Genomic DNA, 23,253 nt, shown 5'->3' on the forward strand with positions numbered 1-23,253 from the left:
AAGGAGTTTAGAGGACGCAAACAGTGGGTTGAGCGCTTTCATGTAGGTTCCTTCACGTCCATTTCATGTATTGGTGGTAGGCATTTTCTGAAACCAAAGAAAAGAAAAGAAAACAAAAAAAAAATATAAAGGTAAAAAATAGAAATAAAAGCTTTAATGCAGCTCTATGGATGTTACTAACCTACAGGTTTTTCCAATATCATACTAAGGGGTTGATGAGGAGCATCATCATATAAGTAAGGCTTCAGCCTTTGCCCATTCACTGTGAATTGTTTATGGGTTCTAGGATCCGAAATTAAAATGGCCCCATTTTCATATGATTCTACTACCAAATAAGGTCCATTCCATCTACTTTTTAGCTTACCAGGAAAGAGTTTTAATCTTGAATTGTAAAGCCATACCTTTTGATCTTTGACAAAGGTCCTTCTTCCGATGTTTTTGTCGTGGAAGGCCTTCATCTTGGCTTTGTATATCTTGGAGTTTTCATAAGCCTCATTCCTAATTTCTTCAAGTTCTTGGAGCTGGAGCAACCTGCATTTTCCTGCTTCATCTAAAGAAAGATTTAGCTTTTTAATTGCCCATGAAGCTTTATGTTCCAACTCCAATAATAGATGACATGGTTTTCCAAATATCAACCTGAAGGGGGACATTCCTAAGGGTGTTTTATAGGCTGTTCTATAGGCCCATAATGCTTCATTTAGTTTGTATGGCCAATCTTTCCCATTGGGCTTCACAATTTTTTGAAGGATTTTCTTAATTTCTCTGTTACATAATTCAACCTGCCCATTAGCTTGCGGGTGATATGAGGTAGTTACTTTATGTTGTACACCATATTTTTTCAAAAGCTGTCTAAAATTAAATTTTACAAAATGTGACCCCCCATCACTAATTATAGCCCTAGGACATCCATATCTGCAAAAGATGTAAATTTCCACAAAATCAGTGACAACTTTACTGGTATTGGTCCTAGTGGCTATGGCTTCTACCCACTTTGAGACATAGTCTATAGCCATTAAAATATACTCATATCCATTCGAATTAGGAAATGGTCCCATGAAATCAATGCCCCATAAATCGAAGATTTCTACTTCTAAAATGGGTTTTAGAGGCATATGATTTTTTCTATCAATATTTATAGATGCTTGACATGCTAAATATTTTAAATAAAAATCATGTGCATCTTTAAATAAAGTTGGCCAATAAAACCCACTTTCCATTACCTCATGGGCTGTTACCTTAGCTGAATAGTGACCTCCTCCTGGGTTGGAATGGCAGAATTTAAGGATGCTGTTCTGTTCTTCTTCGGGTACGCATCTTCTAAGAATTTGATCAGCTCCTTGATGGAATAGCTCTCGTTCTTCCCAAAAATAATCTCGCATGTCCTTGAAGAACTTCTTTCTCTCATTGTAGCTCCATCCTGAAGGGACTCTTCCTGTCACCAAAAAATTCACAATGTTTGCGAACCATGGAACATTTCCGGTTTGGATAGCCAGAATTTGCTCATCCGGAAATGCTTCATGGATAAGTGAGGAGTCATTTACTTTGATCCTAGAAAGATGATCAACAACATAATTTTCACAGCCCTTTTTATCTTGAATTTATATGTCAAATTCCTGTAATAATAAAATCCATCTGATAAGCCTAGGTTTAGCTTCCTTTTTAGATAAAAGATATTTTAATGCCGCATGATCAGTGTATACTATTATTTTACTACAAAGCAAATAAGGTCGAAATTTTTCTAAAGCAAAAATTACAACTGGTAGTTCTTTTTCTGTGGTAGAGTAATTGAGTTGTGCATCAATTAAAGTTCTGCTAGCATAATATATGGCCACAGGTTTCTTCTCTTTCCTCTGTCCTAAGACTGCCCCTACAGCAAAATCCGAGGCATCACACATGATTTCAAATGGCAAGCTCCAATCTGGAGCTTGCAAAATAGGTGCATGTGTTAGAGCCTTCTTCAGCTCTTCAAAAGCAGAAATAGCACTTTTATCCAAAGTGATTTCATTAGTTTTACTAGAAAGGAAATTAGTAAGAGGTTTGGAAATTTTAGCAAAGTTTTGAATGAACCTCCTATAGAAACCTGCATGGCCGAGGAACCCTCTAAGGGCTTTTAGATTTGTGGGGAGTGAAAGACGCTGGATGACTTCTATTTTGGCCTTGTCCACTTCCAGTCCACGATTGCTGACCTTGTGCCCCAATACCACTCCCTCCTGTACCATAAAATGAGATTTTTCCCAACTTAGCACAAGGTTACTTTCAATGCATCTTTGAAGAACTTTAGTAAGATTTAGAAGGCAGTTTTCAAAAGAATCTCCAAATACAGAAAAATAATCCATAAAAATTTCTAAACAATCACCTGCTAAATCAGAGAATAAAGAGTTCATGCATCTTTGGAAGGTGGCTGGAGCATTACATAGGCCAAAAGGCATGCGCTTGAAGGCATATGTACCTATAGGGCTAGTAAAAGTTGTTTTCTCTTGATCATCAGGATGAATGTTAACTTGATTATATCCTGAATAACCATCAAGAAAACAAAAGAAATTCTGTCCTGATAGTTTTTCTAAAATTTGATCAATGAAAGGAAGGGGATAATGGTCTTTCTTTGTAGCCTTATTTAATTTTCTATAGTCAATACATACCCTCCATCCAGTTATCAGCCTCTTTTGGATTTCTTCTCCCTTTTCATTGATCTCTACTGTTACTCCAGATTTCTTTGGCACCATGTGAACAGGGCTGACCCATTCACTATCAGAAATGGCATAAATAATACCTGCATCTAGCCATTTTAATATTTTATTCTCTAATACTTCCCTCATATGTGGGTTCAGCCTATGTTGGTGCTCCCTAGAAGGTTTAGAATCTTCTTCTAAAAATATTCTGTGTTCACAAATTGATGAAGGGATTCCTCTAATATCTTCAAATGTCCATCCTAATGCTCCTTTATGCTCTCTCAATACCTTAAGCAAATCATTTTCTTGTGAAGGAGTAAGGGACGAGGAAATAATCACAGGTAAGGAATTTCTAGAATCTAAAAATGCATATTTTAAAGATGATGGGAGAGGTTTAAGCTCTAAGTTCAAATCTAGGGAGAGTGTAGGAGGCTCAGGTTCTACTCTTTCCTCGTTGGCATCATCTACTCTCAATAAAAACCCTCGAATAGCATCGACATCATCCTCCTCTTCATCACAAAATTTTAACTCTTCGTTACTCCCTTTAGGACATTTCATCATCTTGGATATGTCTAATTTAACTCTTTCCTCTCCAACCTTAAATTCAACAGTCCCTTTTTCCCAATCCATGATTGTTCTAGCTGTCACCAAGAAGGGTCTTCCTAGAATGATAGGCGCTACACTTAGATCTCCCTTTACCTTTACCTCAGTTACAATAAAATCGACGGGGATCTCACAATTTTCAACGTTTATCATCAGATCAGATAACCTACCTTCTGGTTGTCTAATTGTTCCATCAGCTAGCAATAGATCCATGCAGATTTCCTCTAATTCCCCAAAACCGTATTCCTCATATAAAAATGTTGGAATAATACTAATACTAGCTCTTGTATCTAATAATACTCTAGTAAAAATCTTTCCTCCAATTTCACATGTAATAAAAGGGGCTCCTGGATCTTTCTTTTTAATGGGAACAGAGTTTAAGATACTAGAGGCATTTTCAAAAAGCATAACTACTTCCTTGGTTTTCCTCGATGTGCATGAATCCTTTAAATATTTCTTTAAAGAAGGTGCACATTTAATCATATCCTCTACGGCTATTGACATAGTGGCTTTCTTGAAATTCTCTAGGAGTCTATACTCATAATCAGGAGAAGACTTAAGGGGTTTTAAGGCCGAAGGATAAGGAATGGGAGGGGTGTAGGTTGAAGGTAGGGGTTCCACACTAGGTGATGGAGCCTCTCCTTCTCTTAGGTTATTTTCCTCCAATTTTATTTTTTCCTTGCCTCGGTGAGGATCTTGAAGTTCCTTGCCATTTCTCAATTTTGAAATGGCTTGAATTTGTTCAAGATCTTCCTCATTGTCATGATAAAGGGTTTCCTCTTGTAAATGACATAAATTTTTGGGATTAATGGAAGGTTGAGTTGGAAATCGACCTGAGTGGGAGTTGGATTCAACTCCCTTACCTCCATGGTCAGCTGTTCTTTGCTTCAAGCTCTCCAATAGCTGTCTGGTCTGCTCTTGCGCATCCATCATCATTTTTGTCTGTGTTTCCATCATGGCTTGCATGCGCATCTCCATTTATTCCATTTTGACTTGCTCCTATTTCCTGTAGGTCAGTTTCAGCCACCCTTTCCAAAAGATCAAAGACTTCATCCTCATAAGCCATATAGAATGAGCCACCAGCTATTTGATTCACTTTACTTTTAAAAATATCAGGAAGTGATTCATAAAAAATTTCAGCTAGCTGACATTTTTCTATTCCATGGTGAGGGCATTTTCGGATTAATTCATTGAACCTTTCCCATGATTCACTAAATGTTTCAAGATCATGGGGATAAAATTTCTAAATTTCTTTTCTATAAAAATTAGTTTTGGAAAGGGGATAAAATTTATGTAGAAATTTATTCTGCATTTCTTCCCATGAGTTAAATGTTATGCCTAAATTTCTATACCATGCGAAAGCCTTATCTTTCAAAGTAAGTGGAAAATATTTCATTTTTAAAGCTTCAGTAGTTAAACCAGGAATATTTTGAGAGGAACATCGAATATGAAAATCATCAAGAAATTCTAAGGGGTTTTGAGAAGAATGACCAGTAAATTTAGGGAGAGAGTTCAGTAGGGCATTGTCATACCTAAACATAAGCCCCTCACCTACATTGATGTTGATGCCGGTTTGCCGTAGACTTCCTGATGGAGTAGATCTATCGAGTATCGTCCTTCTCCTCCCTTGTGGTGGCTGACCATCTTCTGCCATATCGACTTCTTCTTTATCTTGAGCTGTAAGTGTTGCTGGAAGAGCAGGATATTGAGTGTCTAGATCTTCCTCAACACTAGTCCCAGCCTTAGACCTTGTTAAGACCATCAATCTCCAAAAAAGTAGTTCGAAGTACCGTTTGTTGAGGGTTAGCTGCCCTCAACTTTGGCAAAAGAAGAAAAAATACAAATTCACTAAAAACAATCACCGTGCTCCCCGGCAACGGCGCCAGTTGATAATTCAGATTTTGGGGTAATTAGTGATGAGCTAAATTCACTAATTAGTGTCGTTGGTTTATCCGAATTAAAACAACAAAAAATTATAATAACCTTACTAGCGTAGGGAGAGTAAGGGTCGATCCACAGGGAGCAAGGGTTGTGTGCTTTAGTTTTGTACTTTTTAATAATTTTAGAGGTAGGTTTACTACATATGAAGATAAATAACTAATTAAATAAAAATATATAACAAAGAAAAATAAAATATTATTATAATATTATAATAATATTAATAGGCAGAAAATAATTTTTGGGTATTTTTTAGGAGTATTATAAAGCTAAAACAAAATAGGAAATGAAACAATTTGGCGCTCTGGACTTGGTCAAAATTTGGCTAAGTCCGGATGCCAAATGGGGAAGGTTCCTTGGTGGAGGAGAGAGAAAAAAATGGACTGTACTAAAATCACTCTAGAATGAGTTCTAGAACGAATTTTAGAGCGTGGTTAGATGCACTGGAACCGTCGGGATATTGGCTAGCTGATCCAAGACTAACCAAAAGACAAAAGACGAACAGAAAAGAATGAAAAAGGAGAAATAAGAAGGTAACATCTATGTCACACCCGCTAAGGTCCAAGGGACTTCTTCTTCTCCTTTCCACCAGCTTCTTCAGCCCTGGATGCTTCCTGCTCAGCCTGGCACTCACTGAGGTGAATGGATCTATGACTCAATTGCACTTAGGCCACCAAACACTACTTTGGATTGAATCACAAGATGAATTTTACAATAGGGTGAAGGGGTTTATATAGGGAGAGAGAGCAAAGGAGAGCCATTGGATTTTTAATACAATGGATGGCCAGATCTTCTTTTCAGGGTCATGATCCATGTCCATTATGGTCCTCCAATCAGCATTGAGACCTTTGAAATACCCCCTGGACGTTCAAGGCTTCTTTCCTTAATTAGCATTAAAGGTGCTATCTTTAAGTCTCCACCCTTGGATGTTTTGTGGATTGAATGGCTGGATCTTCTTCTCTGGCTTGGATCCACGTCCAAGGTTGTCCTCCAATCATCATTTAAGCCCCTGAAATATTCATAAATAATCATGACTGGACCTTCCTCTTGCCCTCCTTTCTTTGGCCCAACATGCCTCTCATAGTGGGCTTAGTGGAGCTTCCTTAGTGGGCCTTTAGACTAGAGCCAATTGTCTTGCTTTGGGCCTTCTTTCTTGGCCCAGGGTTGTGGCTGAGCCTGCTCCTCTGGTCCAAATAGCTTCCTCTTCATTTAATTATCCCCTTTATTCATGAAAGTTTCACCTAATTCCTGCATCTTCCACATAAACTAAGAAGAGAGTGAGATTCATTCCACTTAACTCATTGAGTTAAGTGGGGTTAGTCCCACAAATGATAATAATTAACTCCAAATTAGAAAAAGGTGATTTTGTTTCATGATGTTTCACAACTTAACATAAATGTTGATAATATATCTAGATAAAGATAAAGAAGTACATAAATTAGCTGAAATTGCACATATATATTACTATCATTTTGGATTTATCAACCCTCCACAGACTGCTGTCCCATATGTAGAGCTCGGGGAGGGCACTGAGAGGCTCTATGGCCACGTCCCTGACACTTAAAGCATGTCATGCCGGATGGACCAATCTGTGCCAGGTTTGATTGATTGAGGGCTTTTGCGGTAGAATCGAGAGAAGTAGAGGTACGATTATTAGGTGTCATTTGAGCAGATGACTGAGGGGTAGGAGTCGGGGTGCGATGTTCTACTGGAGTACGAACTGGAGTAGAAACAAGTGCTGGGAAAGCTAGAGGAGGATAACAATGAGTGATCTTGTTGGGATAGTTAGAATAAGATCTATCACTAAGCGAGGGATGACTGCTCACGACGGGGCTACCGTAGAGGGTTTGGCAAAGCTTTAGATAAGCTACAATCTGATAGGCTTGCTCTAAGGTGGCTGCTTTTTGAACAAGTAATTCAGTTTTGAGGTAAGGATTTAACCCTGTTCTAAAACGGGAAATGATGACTCACAGATTCTCCTCAAATTGACACCTCATATAATATTCCTCAAATTGGGTGATATACTTTGAGACGGGTCGTTCACCTTGCTGTAATTTATGCCATTGATCAAGGATGTTATCTAAGTAGGCGAGGGGAACATATTTCTCACGTAGCTTATCTTTCATTTGGAGCCACGTGTCAATCGGTGCCTCTCGTTGGTTATAGATAGAAAATTCAAGGTTCTCCCAAAAAATTTGGCTTGACCTCCTAACCTCATTTCAGCATATTGTACCTTTTGCCATTCAAGCATATCGTACCATTTGAAATAACTATTAAGTTTAGACTCCCAATATAGATAATCTTTTGGGTCCCTAGTTCCATCATAATATGGAACATCGACTTTGACACTCCTTTTAATCTGCTGCCAATGATTATCGTGATCCAAATGTCGGTGATCGCGAGGCGGTCCCCGATCCTTGGGAGGATAGGGACCGTCTAGTTCAAGATGATTCCCATTCCAATCTCGGCGCCCATCGTCACATGGATAGAAATCAATCCGGGGGGGATGATTCCTATCATGATCTGGGATCCTCTCCTCCAGTAGATAGTAATTATCTCGGGGAGGACGATTTCCATCATGTACCGGGTTTCTATCCGCAGGTGGATACGAATCATTCCGCGGAGGACAATTCCTATCACAGCCCGTGGTTCTATGCTTAGGTGGATGGAAATCATCTCAACGATTCTGGTCATGGCCTGGCGTTCTATTCTCAGGAGGAATCAGATCATCTCATTTGGGACCATTCTGATTATGAACCCCGGATCTATTCTCGGGTCGATAGGGATCATCGGGTTTGTGATGATTTCTATCGTGATCCCGAGGTCTAAGTTCAGGCGGGTAGGGGTCTTTGCGATCATAACGATGCCTATCACGACCTCAATTCTCTAATTGGTAGGTTCGCTCACTGAGCACATTGATAGAGTTTGATAGACGATTGTCCATGTTGGTCAATCGTGTGTTTACGTCACGAAAGCCATTATGGACAGTGTCTAACATGCGAGCGATATCCCCAAGGAAGGAGGATGGTGGAGCGGGTGGAGACGAATCTTTGATAGGAACAGAAACCTCACGACTACCTAGGGATGGTTCATTCATTGGAGCGTAGACGCGTTTGCTTGAGTGTTGATGCATGCAAGATGTGATGATGAATGAATGACGTCTACGAGTGCGGAGTAGGTAGGCTTACACAGGTTAGGCTCTGATACCAATTTGATGCAGGATGACTAGAGGAGATGGGATAGAATGACGATGGGTGTTGGATATTGGGATGACTAGGGAATGGGTAGGATAGAACCAGACCCCAAATCACACAATCGATTCCAAAGAGTTAAATCTGATGAAATAGTGATTGTGTAGCCCCTTTCCTCATCGAGGACGGGAGTACTATCTTCAACCACCGTGGTGATGCCAAGCACCAAAATCAATAGATTTGAACAATCGTCCGCTTGAAGATTCAAAAATCTATTCTGCTAGTCACTTGAAGATTCAAAATCCAAAGCAAATCCAATGGCGGTGGATGAACTCTCGAGGAACATTGGATGAAGAACACAGGACATTAAAAAGTGTAGAAGTACCTTAGCACTAGTTCAGTGTGTGACAATGATGAGGGGAATTCTCGAGGTGTTGATTGAAAGCACAAAGTTGGGCGGTGATACGAGCATGGGGTGCGGACAAGTGGCGAGAATGTGGAAGTGGGCGGAGATCAGTGCGCGGGCAGGCAACGATCCACGCTGGCGGGTTATCAGTGAGGGTGGTGCCCTGTGAGGATGGATGGCCTAGTGCATGGGCGGCAGTCGGCGCGCGGGTGGCTGCCTGCGTGGGTGGTGGCCTATGCGCGGGTGGACTGCCAGCGTGGGCGGTGGCCTGCGCGTGGGTGGGCTGCCGGCGTGGGCGGCGGCCTGTGCGTGTGCAGGCCAGCACGTGCGGTGGCCTACGTAGGCAACTGCCTGCGCATGGGCGGTGGCTGGCGTGGGTCTGCGGCCTGCGTGCGAGTGCGCCTGCACAGGCAACTGTTGGCGTGGGCAGTGGTCGATGCGCGGGCGGTCCTGCACGGGCCGCTAGCGTGGGAGACCAGCACGAGTGGCTTGCGCAAGATATGGCTCGCGTGGGTAGTTGGTGGGCGGCCTACGCCGGTGATTGGTGTGGGAGAGTGATCACTCGAGGCAACAAATAAGGGGCTTCTCTAGCGGCGGCGCCAGCGATAGTGGCGGTCTGATAGGGGATAGGGCTCGGGCAAATCTTCCAAGATGAAAACTTGAATGCTTGAAAATAAGTTCACTACGTGTAACGTGCAATATTCGCCTACGTAGAGGCCTTGGGGGAAAGAGAAAATATGAGAAATAAGATAAAATAGACGACGTGTTATTGTGTCACGTCAAAGGGCAGTTCTGGATCTCATGTCAATGACGTGTCATCATGCATGATGTGTCGTGTGCAGATGAAGACGTGACTGATACCGGTGCGTTGACTTGGTCGTTATCTAGGCGGTTCTATAGTTGATTTTGGTGACGATTCATGATGCAGGACGTTTTGGATGACGGTGGTGGCGCATCCAAAGATGGTGCATTGACGTCATCGCCACCATGAAGCCAGCCTTGAGGAGTGCATAGACCAAGAAGGAATGGCTAAGGAACGTCAGTTATCGCGTGCCCCCTTGAGAGCCAAGATACAACGATGATGACATGCTATCGTGCCCAGCCAATTGAGCCACCCGCCAGACCGCCCATGCAACCAGTCAGGAGACCCCTGCTACACACAACACCGCTCTAGGGCTCGCCTAGCTACCAGACTTGCCCCCGCCAGTCATCCAACCAACCACGTTGCCGGCCCACCGCCCACGCCATTTGCTTAGAGCACACATGTGTCATCCCCATCGGCTTTGTCCAATAGTTTCCTCGACCCGGTGTAGACCATGCACTCTTTCCTTGATGGGATGTTAAGCGGCGTATACGTTGCACTTGTTGTACCATCCATGGGATGACAGCCAACCACCGCTGTCCTACCCCGCGTGCCAAGCACGCGCTTGACTCCCTAGAGGCGCACACCACCGGGTTTAGCCTGCCCAAGATCACTAACGGCCAAGTCCCTCGTTGACCCAATACCCCTAGTACCCGTAGAAGGTCCTCTTCATGCAAATGCCCAACATGTTTTCTCATTGCATCATCATCATAATATTATATCTACATATAGGCATGCAAAGTACAAGCAGGTTGCCAACTGGCAGAGCTAACTTTGAGTGCCTGATGTCAGAAACCAAGTGTTGGTGAGAATTTGGTTGGAGAGTTATTCTCCCGAGTCGGCCATAACGCTACATGTTCGTAGCATTGGCCCGTTCTCGACCCCCCGACCAGTGGACGTACCTGCCTACATCGTCGAAGTCCTTCCTTAGTGGGCCCAGCTCTACGTCTAACGTGACAGGCCCAATCCCATACCAAGCCCCTTCTCTCCCCTCCACCCTGGCCTTTTGTAACCCCTTCAATGTGAACGAGTTTTCCGCGACCACTTTCCTGATATTCTAGCCCGATTGGCACGAGTCAGTCGATCATATACTGCTTGGGCTAATTAACGATCCAAGGGATAGGGTAGTGTGAAGGCTCTTATGTGCAGGTGAGAAAGCCCGATCACCACGGAGAGCGACCTATGCTAGTGACAACCAGGCCCTCACTAGACGTCGCTGCTAGCTATCCCAACTTGACGGTACTGAGCTCTTCCAACCTGGGAGGATTGATGATGCACGCCATCAAGGATCATCGACGACGTCTTCCACGCCGCCCGCCATCGTCATCAAGAATCGGGTGAAGATGCTTGAAAGATCAGATTTTGATTTTCATCATTTTCCTAGTCTTGTCTCGTGTTTTCTCTGTATATGCCCTGTTTTCATCACGATGCGACAAACACATGTCTGTGTTTTTGTCATATTTGGAAAGGGGACCTTGGCCATTTTGGACGCCCCTCCCTTGTGCCCCTTGTTTTATTCTTACTTTCGTTTTACTTTAGTTTTCCCCTACTTTGTAATGAGGGGGGACATTATATAAGGGCCCCCTAATGGACTCTATTTTCCCTCCACCTTTGGTGACCCACTTAGGGGGCCCAATTTGACCTCTTCCCCTTTATACGAGATGAGAAGGGCGCCCTAGGTTCTCACACCAGGAAGAAGAGGTAACTTTTATTGTTGAGTTCTCACTTGGTATCCCTCCCTCGTTTTGAGAATGTAAAAGAGGGGGAGGAGAGGGGAACGGTGAAGCATTCCAGGAAGGTAGCAGCAGGAAGGGGTAAGGGGTAAAGCTGAAGAAATTCTCCTTTGGCCACTCCTCATCCCAAGTTTCTCCACATCTTTGTCCATCGCGGAACACAAGAAAGCGACTAGGGGTCCCCTCGCCCAAGGTATTTGGTTGCGACTACTGTTTCTCCTTCTTCTCGCACCCGCCCAATCAACGGTCGCCTCTCGTCATGTTTCTCCTAGATGCAGCATGCAGGAATTGAGATCTCCCAAGAGGGTGCTGAAGATTCAATATCCACCTGAAATTCGACTAGATTGAAGGCCCCAACGGAAGTTGAGTCTTCTTTATGCCACGGGCTGCTCGGGACCTCAGTTAGTCAAAAGACACAAAATACATAATTTGTTGCTGCCGTTAACATTAGCCACGGACGAGAATGCTTTTCAAAGTCTTGGGATCCTTTAAACAAGTTGATCCACTGAACTTGGCTATTGGCCTGATGCTAAGAATCTTGATGCCGGACGTCATCACGACGTCGTCCGGTCGTCACCGAGGGTATGGGCTCGGTGTCATATCGCTATTTAATCGGACTACGTCGAAAGACGTCATCCGATGGATGCGATTGAAAAGGTATAAATGACGAGATGAATAAATGAAAGTGATAATATCGTACGTGTGTGCGCCGACTAGCAATGAATGCCGTTCCAGAGAAGTGACGGGTCGCCTGAGTGAAGCCTACCAGGCCTCCTGAACCTCGCCCGAGAGGGTCGAGGGCGAGTACGTCGCCGAACGGGGAATTCCCGCTGAAGTGCTCACACGCGTCGGGATTTCACGACTCGTACCGAACGGGTAAAGACTCTCCTGAAATGTTCGTCGTTTTCTCAACCTGTCTCACGCTCACCTATCTAACCCGAGCGCAGAGGAGGCAAACCAAAAGTGCACTGAAGAAAGTAAAGGATGTAAAAAAAAGGATAGCGAGTGAGGGTAACGATGTCGCACTGGCGACAGATATGCGTATCCGGAGATCCGTAAGAATGCGGGAGTCCTGAACGACGGGGCGATGCCGGTGAGAACAAGGGTGCGGGAGTGATCGGCGTTGGCGGCAGGTCGCCCTTGGACAGGAGGCGTGAGGTCGTAGGAGTGCAGATCGCCAAGGCCTGAACGCGTTCACGGAGCCGTGCGCGCAGAATGTCTACCAGCGTGATAGAATCGCCCGCGGGCGGCGAGGGAACGATAGCAGAATGGGTCGTCGCGGGCGGATGAACAGGGTCGTTGGGCGTTGTTAGGGAGAGGTAGAGAGACGTGCACAATTGGCGGGTGCGAGGGTAGGGGAGCATGGGCGCTGGGGAGGTCTAACGTTGATGGGTGATGCGTGGTCGAATAAAGAGAGAACGACGGCGCGGCGCGAGCGGAGACGGGTGAGAGAGAGGGCACGGCGGGGAACGGCGATGGCGGTTTTGCGGGAGGGAAAATGGGGGGCGGTAGGAGGCGCGGGAGATCGGAGGTGGGGACAGGAAGGTAGAAAAGTGGTGTGGGCGACGGGAGGAGAGGGAAGCAGCGAGGGCAGAGGTGGAAAAATGGGCAGGCGCAATCGGGCGATGTGCAACGGCCGCGCAGAAATTATGGGACGACGGAGGGTGGCAGGGGCTGCGGGATGAGCGTGGGCGGCGAGAGAGGAGCGGGCAGAGGGCGTGGGTGATGGCGGGAGGTGCGGGGACGGCACGAGCGACGGCAGTAAACGGCGGCGGCGGCGCAGATGGCGGCAACGACCGCGAGCAACGGCCGGGCGGCAAACTGCGGTAGCTGGGCGGCGGACGGTGGCTCTCTTTCCCCTTATTTCTTCTCTCCTTTCTTCTCCTTCTTCTTCTCCTTCCTCTTCTTCTTCTTCTCCTTTTTCTTTTTCTCCTTCTTCTTCTTCCTTCTTCTTCTTCTTCTTCTTCCTTCCTTCTCCCTGCTCGCGCGATTTGTGACTCTTCAAATTCTTTAACTTGTATAACTTAAAATTCAAGAGTGAGTCTTAGGACGCCCACCCACCCCCCTTATGTAATGGGTGAAGATGGGCCCCCTTTCAAGCAACAAAGGAAAATAAGAGGTAGGAAAATGAAATGGGCTTGTCAAGCCCATGTGAGGGGAAGATGTCCTCATATGGGCTCTTCCCCTCACTACACGGCAACATAAGAAACACTAAGATAGGGAAATAAGAAGCGAAATCAAAACAAAGGTGATGGCGAGGATGCCAACACTTCAGCACCGAACGCATCACCTCGGTCAAGCTAACCATCACTAGATCACCCACGGTGAAGTTAACAGAGCGACGACCCACGTCAGTGGCGGCATTGTATTTTTCCTTTTGAGATGCAATACGATTATGGATGCTATGATACATGTCCCTAATGTAATGAGCGAATGCAATGTTATCATCAGATATTCTAGTATGAGGGTCTATGGGTGCAAGGTCCAATGGTCTACGTGGTACGTGGCCATACACGATTTAGAAATAACCAGTGGTGCGATTGATTGAGGAATTGAACCCAAACTCAGCCCGGGGTAGGACTCGATCCCATGAAGTTATGTTTTCCCCTACCAAGGAATGCCGCAGGTTCCCTAAACTGCGGTTAACAACCTCTGTTTACCCGTCGGTTTGTGGATTATAGGCGGAGTAGAACTTTAGCTTCCTCCCCATCAGGATCCACAATGTCTTCCAAAAATAGCTTGTGAATCTTACGTTGCGGTCAGAAACTATCTATCACGGCAGTCCGTGCAGCTTAACAATCTCATTGAAGAACAAGGCTGCTACTTTGGACGCATCCACTATCTTTGAGCACGGCACAAAATGGGCCATCTTCGAGAACCTGTCCATGATGACTATAATAGAGTTGTGGCGCCGTGCCATATTTGGCAATCCCAGAACAAAGTCCAGGCTAACGTTGTCCCACGGACGAGTGGGTACGGGCAATGGGGTATAAAGACCTGCATTTTGCTCAATCATCTTGGCCCTATAACATGTCAAACATTGTGCGACGATATTTCCAACGTCTCTCTTCATTGAAGGCCATTAGAATTGGTACTTGAGTGTGTGTATGGTTTTGGCAACTCTGAAGTGGCAGCTCAAGCCACCTGCGTGCGTTTCCCAAATGAGGAAGTCCCGGAGTGATGTTCGGGGTATGCACAGCCTATTGTCGTGGAAGAGATAGCCGTCCGAGATGTAGTAATCGCGTAGGGTGGATGTAGGTCCGTGTCGGATGGCGTCATAAATGGTTCCAAAGTCTGGGGAGTCATCGTAATGCTCCTTCACCTGCTCGAATCCTAATAGCTGGACCTTCGCCACGTTCAGGACATGCGGTCGACGGCTGAGGACGTCTGTCACTGCATTTTCCTTTCCCTTCTTAGGCCGTATGACAAAGGTATAGTCCTGGAGGTACTCGATCCAGCGTGCATGACGATCACTAACCTTCCTCTGATCATGGAGGTGCCTCAACGCACTATGGTCGGAGTATAGGATGAACTCCTTTGGGAGGAAGTAGTGTCGCTAATGCCTCAAGGACTGGACAAGGGCATAGAACTCGCGATCATAGTTCTCATACTAGCACTTCGTTTTGCTCAGCTTCTCACTTAAATATTCGATGGGATGCCCCTACTTCGGAGGCACTCCACCTATACCTACTTCGGAGGCATCGCAGGCGACCTCGAAAACCTTCTCGAAATTGGGTAGCCGTAAGACCGGAGCCACCGACATGAGGCATTTGAGTTTGTCGAAGGCATTTTGGGCAGCTCTTATCCCCTCAAACTTCTCTAGCTTGATCAAGTCAGTAATGGATGCTGCCATGCCGTTCAAGCCAGGGACAAACCGACGATAAAATGTTGCAACCCCGATGAAGCTGCGGACGTCGTGGACGTCCTTGAGGGGGGCCACGATGTGATGGCCTCTACTATTGCATGATCAGCTGATATGCCGTGTGCCGATATGATGAACCCCAGGAAAGCAACCTCGAGGTTGAAGAAGGTGCACTTCTTCGGGTGGGTGTAGAGCTTCTCTCGGTGCAGCACAGAGCAGACCTCCCGTGGGTGTCAAAGGTTCTCGATCCTAGTATCGCTATAGATCAAGATGTCCTCAAAGTAGACGATGACGAGCCTTCCTATGTAGGGCCATAAAACCTCGTTCATTAGACGTTGGAATGTGCTTCAAGCATTCGACAATCCGAAGGGCATGACGTTCCACTCAAAGAGGCCATCCTTAATCTTGAAGGCTGTCTTCCACTCGTCCCCCGGAGGGATTTGGACCTGGTGATAGCCGATGCATAGATCTATCTTTGAGAAGATGGTCGCCCCGGCCATCTGATCAAACAGGTCTTGGACCCAGGGAATCCAGAAATAGTACTTTACCGTGATTTTGTTGATGGCTCGGGAGTCACAACACATCTGCCAAGTGCCATCCTTCTTGGGCGCTAAGAGTGCTGGTACGGCGCATGGGCTGAGACTCTCCCTAATGAGCCCCTTCAACAAGAGCTCCTTCACCTGGCGATGCAACTCATCATATTTTACTGGATCTATGGCATGCTGTATGCCACGCATAGAGGGTAGCTCGTCTTGTAACTCCTCTGGGAATACGTCACCGAATTCGGCCATAAGCTCGGCCAGCTCGGGCATATCGCACGGGGGTGATGGCCCTTCTATGGGGACATCGCGGATGAGGGCAAAATAGATCGGTAGGTCTCCTATCTGCGCATCAATCTCCTGTCAGAAAATGCACCCGTTCACGACAGTGGTGTTCTTCATCTTTGACAGATTCTTCCATGTGGTTGTTGCCGCCTACAGCGTGTCTTGAGCAGATGACCTCCTGGTGGGGAGTTTTGCTCCATACGGTCTCCTCACCGAGCAGTACCACAATATTTGGCGCCTGTTAAATAGAAAGGAGCAGGTGTTTGCCTGATCATCTAGCCAGACGTTGTGATCAAACAACCATGGGCGTCCTAAAATGATAGAACCAATTCGCGTGGGTAGTACATCACATAATACATGTTCCTCGTATGTGCTAATCTTAAGCGGGACATAGCACTGTGTCTTGACCACAAGAGTGGAAGCGTCGATTCACGACACACTATATGGTGTGGGATGGGGCTCGAGGTTGAGGACTAGTGATGCGGCGGTGTCCTCGGAGACTGCACTGATACAACTCCCGCTGTCAACAATCAGCTTGCACGTCTTCCCAGCAATCTTGATGTATAGGTAGAAGATGGCGGTACGCTGAATGATATTGAAGATAGGCATGCTGGGGGTAGTCGGGGCCCGAGTAGGTGCCAGGGAGACTATGGATCAATGGCTACTAGGGGTTTGTGGCCGAAGAATCGGTGCAACTTGAGGGGTAATGGTAGGCGGGGCACGGAGCGAGGTCGCTCCATGGCCCATGGTCTGTGGGGCGGGGGCAGCCCGCTGAACCTGGATGTTGACTAATGGTAAGTGTGGGGCGCTGGGAGTCGCCCTCGGGGTGACGGGGGTGATCTGAATATATCCCACGAGCTCCTTACATCCATCCTCGTTGGGACATTCTCCCTGGTATACGTCAACCTCCAGCTCTTCATCGCTAGGTGATGGATCGACTGGGTTCCCACAGATATCCACGTGGAGCGGGGAGGGGCACTTGGCTTTTTGATGCCCATATCCTTGACATTTGAAGCACTTCATCATCTCTGTCAAGGTAGGGGGTGCTCGGGCAATTGTGATGGTGGATGTCGCTGGGGATGCTGCGGGTGTCACGTTGGAATGTGCCGCCATAGGATGGGCCCCATTTGGCGCCAGGGTGGAGCTCCTCGTCCATCTTGCAGGCATGGTCGTCCAAGTGGCTGTCGTAGTGGTGGTCGCTGCTCTAGTGGTCGCCGAGGTCGACGTTGTGGTGGAGCCATCCAACGCGTACTCATTGTTCTCCACCAATCTGTAGGCCTGGTCGACCGTCGTGGGGTTCATCTCCAAAACTGTGGCAGCGAGCTCGGGCCTAAGCCCATGGACGAAGAAGGCAATGTGGATGTGCGGATTTCCCCCAGTGTCACAACGCATGTGACACTCCTCAAATTCCTGAATGTACTCTCGCACCTTTCGGTGTCCTTGCTTCAGATCAATCCACTTCAGGAAGAGGTGGGTCATGTGGTGCGCATGAACATACTTGTTCCGCAGTGACTGACTCATGTCATCCCACGTCATGGGTGGATCTCGTCGTTGCCGTGCGGCGGCAACCTCGTTTAACCAGAAAATCTTGGCCTCCTTACCCAGTCGGGTCTCCGCATAGATGACTCACAAATTGTCATCCATGTCATACCACCTGAAGTAGCAGTTCAGCTCTTTCTCCTAGTCCTCAAAGTCCTTGGGGTCGCAACTACCCTCGAAAACTGGTACGTCCAGATGGACACTCTTCTCGATTTGGCGTCGATGGGCTTCCCGTTTTCACTCTCGATCATCATTGCCATTGTAGTGACGGGGCTGAGGTCAGTGTCGGGGAGGATCTAGATACCTCTCTTGGTCGAAATGACCATCTCATCACCCGTATCGGTCTCGTTCTGCGGGCACTGGTGGGACGTAGTCATCATAGGCGCGTAGGTGTCGGTGATAGCCCAGCATCGGTCTTTGAGGATGGGCGGGGATAACTGGAGAATTTGGAGGGGTGTATGCCCCATAGTGGACCGGGACTGCTTGCATAGTGTGGAGCATCAGAGCAGCCCTAGGAGCCCCCGGTGGAGCCTGCACTAGGTACGCAGGTCCCGGTAGGTAAACATAGTGGGGGGGTGGGCGGGGGGGGGGGTTCATTTAGAGTGACCTCGAGGTCTGGCCTGGTATACGGAGCCAGCTGTGCAAATATGGGAGCTGGTACATAAGGTTGGGTCTGCTGACCATAGGCTACGGGCATCACATATGTCGGGATCTGTCCCGATGGCGCTCCGATGGGTGGGCGGATCATCGGATCCGCTGGAGGGTGCTGACCACCCGAAACTGATGCGTACCCCGGCGCGTAGGTTGCCTGTGGGTACTGGGCCCGATCGGGGTAAGGTATGGAGGGTTCCTATAGTAGCCCTGGGGAATCGGGTGCGGCCGCCCGGTCTGGTATCCGGTTCGCGCTGAGATACCCTCTTGGGAAGGGTGTCCCGTGGCTTGTTGACGTGGGGGTGGATCCTGCTCATCTTGATGGTCGTATCGATCATCTCTATAGCGGGATCGTTCATTTGATCGGCGGTGCCGATCATCCAATTGTCGGTGGTGGTGCCTCAACATCTCCCACGGATCCTGTCACGAGGGTGGGTTCTCTAGAGATGGACGTTGTTGGGGCTGTCGTTGCCACGGTGGTTGATACGGCGGTGGAGGCTCATTCGTCCATTGGGGCGCCATCGGTGGGGAGGGTCGACGCTTTTGCACTCCGCGTATCGTTGTTTGTGACAACGGTTTGTCAGGGCGTGGGCCTTTCTAGGGTGGCGTTTGATATCGTCTGTAGAGCATTGAACATGGCGAGCTTCCGAGGCGGGGACGCCCAGATCCGTCAAAGTGACGCGTCTGCGATCTAATGACCGGGGCGAGGGCTCTTTCAGGGACACCCCATGCGGTGGGGTGTCAACCTGTGGGTGTGAGTCCCTCGTGGGTCGTATGGAGCACCCGGCTACGTCCAGATCAGGAGAGTCGTCCTGATACTTGGGGTCATGATAACCCTCTCGTGGTTTGACCTGAAAGTCCGGTCCTTGATCGTGGTCATCCTCAAAAGGCTCATCTTCCTAATCATCATGTCATTGGCTACATGTTCCAACGTTACTATAGCTAGATGCCACGACCTAAGGATACCTAACGACGAGGGTACTATGTAATGCAAATGATACGTGTTATGAATTTCAAAATATAGAATGGGAAAATATGAAAATTATGCAACAGGATATAGTAAGTGTGATGCAACACGGTTACGGCCGGGATCGATCGACGCATGTTGCAACACAAATAGACGTTCAATTCAATTCATGTGCTGAGTTATATGAATGATGCACGTTATGACAAAAAAACAAAGACCCGCAGGACTGCCGCATACCAGAGGAATTGGTTCAATGGATTTGTCATGACGACTAGTAGTGGCCAAGTGCCTGGTCCCTGCTGACTAGTTCAAGGGCTCCAAAGGAGGTCCCCCGGTCGGGGTTGAAGCCTTCACCCCTGATGTTAGTTCAATTATTGGGGTTCCTATCTGAGCAATTTTATCCCAAGGTGGGCCCTAAGAACTACCCGTCCGGGCTGGCTAAGCTGGAATGAGAGGGGTGAGGAGGGGTGAAAAATAGGCACGAAAATGGAGGGGAGGATCCACACATAGTCGGCACGTGAGAAAAGATAATTAACACCAAATAGGGGAAAGTAGCAAGCTGACCTGGGGGAGGGAGGAAAGTAGCAAGCGGTCGCGGTGCGAGGTGAGATCTCGTTGGAGGAGAGTCAACCATCGGCTCCTAGTGCCCGGGCTGGCGATCAGCGTTGCCTATTGTAAAAGGATGGCAACAGCCTAGGAGAACCCTACAGAATGGCGTTGGTGATATGTGAAGGGGTCGGAGGCTCCCAGGAGTCTATTGAGCTCGGGCTCTGCGTCAAATGGCTGTGGGGATTGTCACGCTTGAGGAAGTTTCCCCCCGAGAGGGTCTGATGCAACACATACGGTTGGGATAGACGGCGCGCGTTGCAACACAAGGCGGCGAAGATAGCACGACGTTTGGTGTAGAATGCGGATGCACGTTATGCAGAGAATAACGATAAGCACGGCAATGACTGAAATGGGACGGAGCACTAAAAGAGTTTTCGTATGTGCCACGTACAATCTGACTCCCAATGACCCGATAGATCAATCGAAGGACGCCGTAGTGGAGGGTATCCTCGATCCAACTATCTATCCGGAAGCAAGGTGACTAGCAGGGAAAAGGAGTGGAGATACAACCACAAAACCAAATATACAGGGAATGACGATGGCAAGGTCCGAATGTAGAGCACGTGAGTAAAACATTGCAAGAGATAATAACGCGTGAGATGGGTTAGCATCGTGACCTACGCACGAGAGTCCAGTAGTCGCGGTGGTCAAAGCCGAGTCTTGATTGGCGTGGCAAGTGATGACTCTTAGTATATCATAAAATTATTAAAGATTCACTGGGTATCAAGGTATCATTTGCATACACTTAGTCCACATTTGTCATATTTTATGTGCATTATTTCCATACTTACTAACCCCACTTGATTCTCAGAATCAAGTGGATTAGATCTCACTTCTTTAATTAATGAGTTCAGATGTGGATCAAACACAAGGGAGAAAGCATCTGATCAAGAGGGGCTGGCGAAATTTACAAAGAAGAAAAGCCTAAAAACTCCAAGAAGCACAAAAAAAAGAGAAACCTATAAATAGTCTCTTGAAAGAGCATTTCAGGTTGTCCAGAAATTCTGTCCAAACAGGCTAGGGCTTGGAGAGGAGAGTTCTCCAGACCCTCCAAGGGCTGATGAGCATTGGAGATGGGAGAGAAGCAAGCTGAAGTATAACCAGAGCAGGAAGACCACCACCTCGCCAGTAGGGTTGTGACACCAGGTTGGTGTGATTGTTCTAGTCTCAGACATTGTATTCCTCTCCCTTTTAAGACAATCTGGGTTGGGTTGGAAGGTACAATCTGTGTAATCCAGAATTCTCCACCTGCAGTTGTTGTTTCTTAGTTAATGCAGACTTTGTGCTTAAGTTGTTCTTGGCTACATTCATTTCCATCCATTCTCCAGTTCATGTGTATTTCAATTTCTTCAAATATCATCTCTGTTCCTCCTCTCACCAGAGGAATTGAGCAGTGCCAACAACAGCTCTGCGTGAGGGAACCCCTCATGCACTGGAGCTCTGCTCGCAAGGCGGCTGCGCGCAGGCACTCCCGCGCGCAAGCGCGCCCGCACATAAGCGCGCCGCGCACTACTGCAGCTGCGCGCGCAGCATGCCTGCACGCAGGCACGCCCGCGAGCAAGCAAGCTGTGTGCGAGCCGGTGTCGCGCGCAGGCACGCCTGCAGGGACTCCAGCGCGCAGGCACGCCCGCACGCAGGCGCACCCGCACACAAGCGCGACGCGCACAACTGTGGCTGCGCGCGAGCCAGTGCCGCGCGCAGACACGCCGATAGGCACACCTGCACACAACTAAGGCCGCAGGAAGATGTCACTACAGGCGAGCCTGCAGGCTGTTTGCTCTTGCCCCGAAATTCAGGCATGAGCCTGTAGACAAGAGCAATTTTAGAGTATCAGCTTCATCAAGCTACTCCCGTGTAGGAAGTCATTAATCTTGCATTGAGACTATTCTATAAATGCTTACTGAAGATCATTCTACTGAATATCTGATATTTGACTGTTAAGACCAATTTTAAAAGGTAATTAGGATAAGCTAAACAGGAAAGAGTTTACTACTCTCATAGCTGCTCCTTGTGGATCGACACCTTACTCGCCCTACGGCTGTGAGGTAAAATTTTATTGTTGACTAACTCAAATACTCACACGACTAATCAATAGAAATCCAGTAAAAAACCCATAATTTGAGTCTATCAACTGGCGCCGTTGCTGGGGAGCACGGTATTACAGTAGTAATTTTATTTTCTTTTCAGTTGTTATTGACTCTTTTTCCTAAAGCTATAGGATTAAAATTTCTCAGCTTATTGTCTTTCTAAGAATATTTTGAAGTCTATGGTAGTGACAAGATCCAAGGCTGGTGGGAGAACTACAGAGAACGCTACGTGTGTGAGAGACTCCACTCCAGAATCTACAGTCACCCAACAAGATACTCAGCAGCCAAACATGGAAGAAGAAAGACGTCAACGACATGACAGAAGACCAACCATGCTGGACAGATCAAGACCCTCAGGAAGCTTGAGGCAAACAGAGGTGAACCTGAATATAGGTGAGGGTATCATGTTCAGGTATGACAATGCATTAATACAGTCTCTACCTGAATTTAATGGACATTCTGCACAAAACCCCCTAGAATTTTTAGATGATTTCCATATTATGTGTTCTTCACAAAACGTGCCAAGATTATCTACAGAGATTTGAAAAATGAAGTATTTTCCTCTAACTCTAAAAGATAAAGCTTTCTCTTGGTATCGTAATTTAGGAATCACCTTCAATTCTTGGGATGAGATGTAGGGGAAGTTTCTGCGGAAATTTTACCCTCTCTCTAAAACTCATTTTTATAGAAGAGAAATCCACAATTTCCACCCCCACGAAGGTGAAGCTTTTAGTGAAGCCTGGGAGAGATTCAATGACCTGATGAGGAAATGTCCTCATCATGGAATTGAAAACTGTCAACTGGCCCAATTTTTTTATGAATCTCTGTCGGATTTCATGAAAAATAAGGTGAACTTAGCCACCGGTGGGACCTTCTATACCGCATATGAAGATGAAGTTTTTGATATTTTAGAGAGAGTTGCAGAAACTGATTTGCAGGAGATTGGAGCAAATCAAAATGGGAGGAATGTGCAGCCAAAGAGGGCAGGAGTGCTGCAAATCAATGCTAAGGAGGTGGAGCTGCATACAGGCCTCAAGGAGACAAACCAGAAATTGGAGGAGCTCACCTCTACATTGAGAAACGTTTTCCTCAATAACTCTCCAATCATAAAAGCTAAAATCTGCTCTCTCTGTTTCAGGAGAGATCATGAAGATGGAGCTTGCCAGTCCATGGAGGAGGAAGTGAAGGCCTTCAATCAACAACAGCAACTGTGGACTGGACAAAAGAAGACAAATTTCCAAAGTGGAGAGGGCTTCAACCAAGGCAGCACGCCTCCGTTCCAATCTCAATTTCAGCAGAAACAGCAATTTCA

At 46.9% G+C, this 23,253-nt stretch overlaps 1 protein-coding gene and 2 non-coding genes across 3 annotated transcripts; 1 reads left to right on the forward strand and 2 right to left on the reverse strand.

Moving 5' to 3' along the window:
- Positions 1-4,429: 4,429 nt before the first annotated feature.
- On the forward strand, positions 4,430-4,538 carry LOC144705062 (small nucleolar RNA R71). Its single transcript, XR_013581964.1, has one exon. It is a non-coding gene; the product is annotated as a small nucleolar RNA R71 (small nucleolar RNA).
- A 9,946-nt stretch (positions 4,539-14,484) lies between these two features.
- Positions 14,485-15,255, reverse strand: LOC144704982 (uncharacterized). Its single transcript, XM_078577562.1, has 2 exons — positions 15,094-15,255; positions 14,485-14,958 (listed from the first exon to the last, which is right to left on the reverse strand). The coding sequence occupies exons 1-2, from the start codon at positions 15,253-15,255 to the stop codon at positions 14,485-14,487; spliced, it is 636 nt and encodes a 211-aa protein (XP_078433688.1).
- Positions 15,256-22,619: 7,364 nt separating this feature from the next.
- LOC144705069 (small nucleolar RNA R71) lies at positions 22,620-22,728 on the reverse strand. The gene has a single exon (XR_013581971.1). It is a non-coding gene; the product is annotated as a small nucleolar RNA R71 (small nucleolar RNA).
- Positions 22,729-23,253: the final 525 nt, after the last annotated feature.

This window comes from Wolffia australiana, chromosome 6 (assembly GCF_029677425.1).
Source record: "Wolffia australiana isolate 7733 chromosome 6, ASM2967742v1".
Lineage (NCBI taxonomy): Eukaryota > Viridiplantae > Streptophyta > Magnoliopsida > Alismatales > Araceae > Wolffia > Wolffia australiana.